The sequence below is a fragment of the Petaurus breviceps genome, unplaced genomic scaffold, assembly GCF_028583685.1.
Source record: "Petaurus breviceps papuanus isolate PSGF00001 unplaced genomic scaffold, PetGlider_PUasm1.0 138, whole genome shotgun sequence".
NCBI lineage: Eukaryota > Metazoa > Chordata > Mammalia > Diprotodontia > Petauridae > Petaurus > Petaurus breviceps.
In genome coordinates, this window is record NW_027185694.1 from 14621786 (window position 1) to 14629061 (window position 7276).

General features: G+C 35.5%; 1 protein-coding gene across 1 annotated transcript; it reads left to right on the forward strand.

Moving 5' to 3' along the window:
* The first annotated feature begins 2113 nt into the window (after positions 1-2113).
* On the forward strand, positions 2114-3438 carry LOC138143428 (olfactory receptor 2K2-like). Its single transcript, XM_069064646.1, has one exon. It carries the CDS (start codon positions 2506-2508, stop codon positions 3436-3438), a length of 933 nt encoding a protein of 310 aa, XP_068920747.1. The 5' UTR covers positions 2114-2505.
* The last annotated feature ends 3838 nt before the right edge of the window (positions 3439-7276 follow it).

Sequence of the window (7276 nt, forward strand, 5' to 3'; positions counted from 1 at the left end):
GGGACCTTATTCCCAAAACATTATGAAGTGTCTGACTTTCCTCATGTTTGAGAGCCGTAGTTTTAAATTGCTCAGGGAACCTTAAAGGTCTCTAAAAGAAACAAGAGGTTGCTGAAATACTAAGTGGCAATAAACACAGGCTGATTTCTCGGTGGCCAAGGTAGACCTTGTTCTTTAGCGCGTAAAGTTTGTTTTAAGAGCTATAAGGGCAAAATGTCAAGAAAAGAAAACCTCAAATTAAAAGAGAAAGGGAAAGAAAGTTATTGAGATTATAAAGTGTTCATAATTGTAACCTTGAAGGACAAGGTAAGGTGAGCTCTTTTTTTTCTGGCCAGGGGAAAGACTTGGGAGAAAGCATTGGGCTTGGGATTCAAATTCTGCCTCAGAAACTCAGTAGATATATGATTCTAGGAAAGTCATTTAATCTCTATTTACCTTACTTTCTTCATTAATAAAATGAGATGATTGGACTAGATCGATTTTAAGGTTTCTTCTAGTTCTAAATCTCTGATCCTATGATCACCCTTCCATAGTCTCACCTACTTTTTTTGCGTAACTCATTAGAGCCAAATAGCCTTTGTCAGAGTAAACAAATAGGAAAGTGACCTTCACTGCCTGAATATGACTGGTTCAAGAGCAATTACTTCAGGGCCTGTCTCAAAATATCAGAATTAAGTTTGGTTCTTCTCTCTCTGTCTATCCCTGCAACATAGAAGTAACTAAGTCTAACCATTTGTCTGTTTCCAGAGAAAGATCTTGGAAATCTATCCCTTCTTGGCCATAGCCATTGCCCTTGTCCTCAGTCCTTGCCTATGGCCAAGATTCCTAAATGTTTTCCTTGCTTACAATGTTTCCCTTCTACACAACAGACTAAACAGAATTTAGCTTGTGCTAACCCACAATGTTTAGGTTATTATTTGTTTTGGGGTTTTTTTTGGTTATTTGTTTTCTTTTCCTCTTCTAAATTCAATACAGTTAAGATTTTAAGGTATTTGCTTCAGAGATCAACATGTCAATATATTATAGGATCCCAGATTTAGACCTGGAAGGGATGTTTGAGTCTAACGCTGTAATTTTACAGGTGAAGAAACCGAGGCCCATAGAGGTTAAGTGACTTGGCCAAGATCAGATCCTTAGAGAATAATATCCTTAGGTAGTAAGGATAGGTGCTAGAATTTTAATCCAGGTCCACATTCTCCAAATTCTGCACTCTTTCCATTGTACCACTTTCCCCAAAATTTATTATTTACATATCACAGTCCTTGTCAATTTTTTTTCTTTTTTCTTTGCTCATTGAGGCAGTGTTCAGGCATTCACATTGTCCCTTAAATAAGAGTCATCATTTATATGAAGTTCTTGGTAAGTCCATGATCAGAACTATTTTAAGGTTAGAACTCACATGTAACAGAGAAATATCATTTTACTAATATTATGCTTATAACAACACATGCTAGAAAAGTAAAATTTTATTTTATTATTATTAAATTCTCAAAATTAGTTATAACATTTTAAAATCTAATAATATAATATCCAAAATTTCATGGGTTATCAGGTGAAACTGGAAGCACAATAATGTCCTTTTTACCATGCAATTTTAAAGTGAGTGAAATCTTTGGTCTAAGGGACCATTCTAGGCTCTGAGGAAACAAAAGAAAAATGGTCATTGACGCCAAGGAATTTGTGTTCTGTTAAGGGAGTACAACCCTACAGGAATAGGTAAATGCAAAGGACATACAAAATGAGAAAAAGCAATTTTGAGAGGGAAGAAACACTTAGCAACTTGATGGGTTTGGAAAAGTAGAACGGACACCTTTTATGGGCTTTGCAGGAAGCAAGTGATTTTCAAAGGTGAAAATGAGGAATGCATTCCAGATATAGGGAACCACTTGCACCAAGGCAGAGAAAGCCAACACCCATTTAAGTTTAAATCCATTTTGTTTGTAAACCAAGCCTTCTTTCCATTCTCATTGCTCACCACTCCATACATGCTAAGCCCATTGATTTAACTATTTTCTCCACCACCAATGTCTCTCTTCTCAATTCCATCCTATTTGGCACTTAGGATAGACTGCCTTCTGTTGATGTTCATCATTTCTTCTATGTGTCCTGTCTCCCCATGAAGAATCAAAGAATCTCACAGATGAAAGGAATTTTTCCTACAGATGTTAAGTCCAATTCTTCCCTAAATAGGAATCCAGTATTTTTGAATCTGCCCCTTCCTTTCTTTTGCATTGCCATCATCCCATGATTAGACTATTGCTTTTGAAACTTAGTTATAATTTTATCCATTAAAATAATAGTTTTCTAGTGCCTAGCTAGCATCAGCATTCTTTCCAAAAGTGGCCCCTTACTTCTTTGGAGGACCATACATTTTAAGAGAATCTTCTCAAAGGGTTAAATATCACAAAAGATAAAATAAAGTGGTATTTTTGTGTGTAATAATGATGCTGCTTATATAATATTTTCTCTACATTCTTTTGAGAAAACAGAGGATAAGGGACTGAAATGAACTGGAGCATGGTGACAGAATTCACTCTGGAGGGGTTTTCCCAATACCCCAAACTTGAAATCATCCTCTTTATCTTGTGCCTCTTGATGTATGTGGTAACCCTACTGGGTAACAGCATTCTCATTGCAATCAGCATACTGGATCTGCACCTTCATACTCCCATGTACTTTTTTCTCAGCAACCTCTCTTTCATGGACATCTGTTACACAACTTCCTCTGTCACTCCTATGGTAATGAAATTCATAATGAAAAGAAATACTGTTCCTTTCACAGGGTGTGCCCTGCAAATGTATCTCTCCCTTGCCATGGGGTCCACAGAGTGTTTGCTCCTTGCCATGATGGCATATGACCGGTATGTGGCAATCTGTCACCCCCTTAGGTACCCTATCATCATGAACAAAAGCGTCTGCCTGCAGATGACCGCTGGGTCATGGGTAACAGGTTGCCTCACTGCCTTGCTTGAAACAACTTCTGCCCTGCAGCTGCCTCTCTGTGGGAGCTCCATCAATCACTTTACATGTGAAATCTTAGCATTGCTGAAGTTAGCCTGCACAAGCTCATTGGCCATGGACATGATCATGCTGGTGGTCAGTGTGCTTCTCCTTCCAATCCCAATGCTTTTAATTTGCATTTCATACAGTTTCATTCTCTTCACAATTCTAAGAATCAACTCAGCAGATGGAAGGAGCAAAGCTTTCTCCACCTGCTCAGCTCACCTTACAGTGGTGATCTTGTACTATGGGACTGCCCTTTCTATGTACTTGAAGCCATCATCGGTGGATTCACAAGAAACTGATAAGTTCATAACTTTGTTTTATGGAGTGGTTACTCCAATGCTAAACCCTATTATCTATAGCTTAAGAAATAAAGAAGTGAAAGGGTCTGTAAAAAAGCTACTGAACAGAAATCTCTTTTCACAGAGGCTCTGAAATTCTTGGTATTGAGTTTATCTTTGGCAAGAAAACAGTTGGCTTCCCATAGAAAGTATTAGGGAGGATTTCAGTTCTTAGGCTATAAGTTTCAATTCATATAATTGGTATGGGTATTTCCTCGATTACAGTATAACTTAGTTTTGCCATGGTTTAGTAGGGGATTTTATGAGTTTTTGTCAAGAAAAATATGATGGTCAACTTGTTGGTGATGAGTCTCTAGACTTACAATACCTGTGCTGGATGGACCTCAAGCAAGCCTGTCACCAAGTGTGCTCCAAGCTTTCCAGCATGGGAGAACCTGCCAGAGTATGGATTGTCAACATTCCCTTTGAGAGTCTAGTGTTAATTTCTTTCCATCCTGAAGCATCAGGAGAGGACCGTAGGGGAAGAATTTATCACATTAACAAAAAGAAATTTAAAAAATCATATCAATGGTTGAATAAAATGTTTTCCACAAAATTCTAAATAACACTTTGCAAGGGGGGGGGGGTAGGTGACTATAATTACATCAGGGGGAGAAAAATGAGAACTCAATAGAGGTGAGATTTGCCAAGGGTCATATAGCAAATAATATTGACTCGATTTCAAAGTAGATCTTGATGATATACTCTATTTCTATTTTTTAAATGATGCATGAATTAGTAGTCATTTGTAGCTTTGTTAAATTGTAGATTCACCATGATGAGCTAATAGGGGAAATGGACAAGAACAATTTAGAATGAGAAGGCATGTAGAAGGAGAAACTGTGTTCTGATAATGATCACAACACTTCAACATCTTCTCATTCTTCACTATTGAAATTTAGTTTCTCAATGATCTTCCTCAAGGAATCTATAATTTTATAGAATTACAAAGTGGCTCTTAGTTCATCCATGATTTTTTAATACTAAAAGTAGAAAATGAGGAATTCTTTTTCATCATGAGGGAATATATCTGCTGTACTTTGAAAACAAAATATTAATAGCTATGTTACCTTGGGCAAGTCACTTTTTCTCTTTGTGGTTTAGTGTTTTTATCTGTAAGATGGAATTATATTAAATGATCTCAAATGGACACTTCCATTTTTAATATTCCTTGATTCTATTAAAGTTTCTCTCTTATTCTTTACTTTCAAAGATAATATGTGAAATACTTACATTATTTTGTTTCTTATTTCAATACATTTTATTTTGAATTCAAAAGATAAGCACAAATATTCAAACATATGAATAGTAGTATAGTGAGAGAACATGTAACCTGAGAAAAATTATCATTCTTGAGTCTCAAGCTTCCATTACTAAGCAGCCATTACTCTCCCCTCCCAAAGAAAATTTTATTACAATATATTTACTTTATTACAGTAGAGGAGTATGATGGTAATCATTCTTCTTTTCCTGACCCTTTTAACATCTATATACTTTGTATGTAACATGAACTTTTGGCAGTTAACTTTGCCTTTAACAAAAAAAGTTCTTGGCAGGCATTTTGTTCTTTGGTTCTTCTTTATTCATTCTGCATCACTTCATAGGAGTCCTTCAATATTTCTTCATTTTCTTTATATGCAATATAAAATGCAATAACATTTCATTACATCAATATGCCATGATTTATTTATATGTTCTCCAATTAATAAACAACTTTCTCCCTCACACACTGTAGTGTTTTGCTGTTACAAAAATATAGCTAGAAAGACATATATATGTACAATACACAGATAATATAAGTATATATACCAATATATACAAGAAATATATTATATAAATATGTGTGCATCATATGTATATCTAATGTATATACACTGATGTATATGTAGGTATACACTTACACATAATATATTTATATTTATACATTTTTTCTCTTTAACAATATTCTTAGGATATAGTCTCAGTAGTAGGGACAGTGGATGACTATTAATTCACATTTTTATAATTCTTACTATAAAAAGTGATAGGACCAATTCTCAAATGTAAAAGCAATGCAATATAAAACTTGCATCACCAGAACTGCCCCAAAATATAACCAGTATTCAATTTTATTATCTTTTATTGTATCTCCCAATTGGACAGAGGTCAGATAGATTCAAGGAGCTAATTGCAATCTGCATTTTTCTGACTACCAAAAAGTTGGAATAGATAGTTAACACAGTAGATGAGAGAGTCAAGCTGATAGTTAACACAGTAGATGAGAGAGTCAAGCTCCAAATCTTGAAAGATTAGAGGATTGGACTATATCTAAAAAAATTATATGGTGATAAATTTAAATTCTTGCATTTGGGGAACAAAAAAGGCGGGTAGCCAGGTCATGCAGTGAATAGAGCATTGGACCTAGGTTCAAATCTTTCCCTAGACACTCATTGGCTATGTGACCTTGGGTATGTCATTTAACCTGTCTTCCTTTCCTCAACTGTAAAATGGGGATAATAACACTTACCTTACAGAATTGTTGTGAGAATCAAATGAAATTATACTATTAAAGTGCTTAGCTTAGTGTCTGGCACATGGTAGGTGTTCTGTAAATGCTAGCTAAATGTAAATGTAAATGCTAAATCATCATCATTATTTTAAAAATCAATTTCACAAGAGGAAACAGCGTAGAGGATGACTTTTCAAGTCCTTTCCTTACTCCCGGCTTCCACTTTCTCAGTGGTTGAAGTTACATTATTCATTTTTCTCAGAAAGATCACACCCTCTGCAGAGTAGGGATCCTTTTTTTTCTTTTCTGTACTCTGCTTTTTTTTCCTCTTCTCTTTTCCTTTCTTTTCCCTCTCCTTTTCTTTTTTTTTTTTTTTGCCCTCAGTTTCATCAGAATCATAAATTCCCACTCCCTTCACCAATTATATGTTCTTCATTGTTTCTCAATATTAAGAATAAAAATTTAGAGACAGTCAAAGGAAAATAGAGAGATGAAAGGTGATTGCAAGCAGCCTATAATACTTCATCAATGAGGAGCCAAACCAGAAAAATGGCAGAAAATATGTCATCAGAGAGATATATAAGTGGTAAAGGAAATGAGCTGACCATTCAGTGAGTCAGATAGACTGCTGATGGATGGCTCACCTACTCCATTGTTTCCATGGAAAATTAAAAAAAACCTTAAGCAATGCGTGCAGAACAGGGAGAGGATTCCTTATAGAAGATAGTCAGTCCATGAAAGGAGTAGCACAGGGTGGGTAGATAGGTGACCTGAATGTTGAGGGAGGTACGATATTCATTATCTACTGCTCTTCTTCAGGTTACTGTCATAAAATGGATCAAAGTATGAGGCCTTTTACATTTGTTTGCTAAAGAACTTCCTTCTTAGCCGAAGTTTTACTGCCTGTTTTATGTCTTTGTTCCTGAGACTACAGATTAAAAGACTCATCATGATTGTCATGACCACATGGAACATGGCGAAGATTTGTCTGTAGTTTACAGCTTATAGTCATTCAGTGATTCCTTGAGTTTGGACCTTATTTACATGAACAGAATAGTATAATAAATAAAATAACATTATGATAATCAGCTAGACTGAACAAGCAGAAAAGGCTTTATTTCTCTCGTCAGGTGAGTTAATCTTTAGGATGATGGATATCATAAATGTGGAAGAGACAAAGATTTACAACAGTGGAGTCCGTATAAATAATGTACTGGCCACCAGAATGGTAAATTTGTTGCCAAAGATGTCAGCACTGGCTAGTTTCATGACAGCAAGGCTTTCACATGTGAAATGATTAAGGACATAATTTTTGCAGAAAGATAACTAGACCACAAAATCTATTTACATCAGTGAATGGGCATCTGCTAACCAGAACCCAGCTGTCATTGGCACGTATACAATCTTGCTCAAGATGATGAGATATCTTGAAAATTGAAGATAA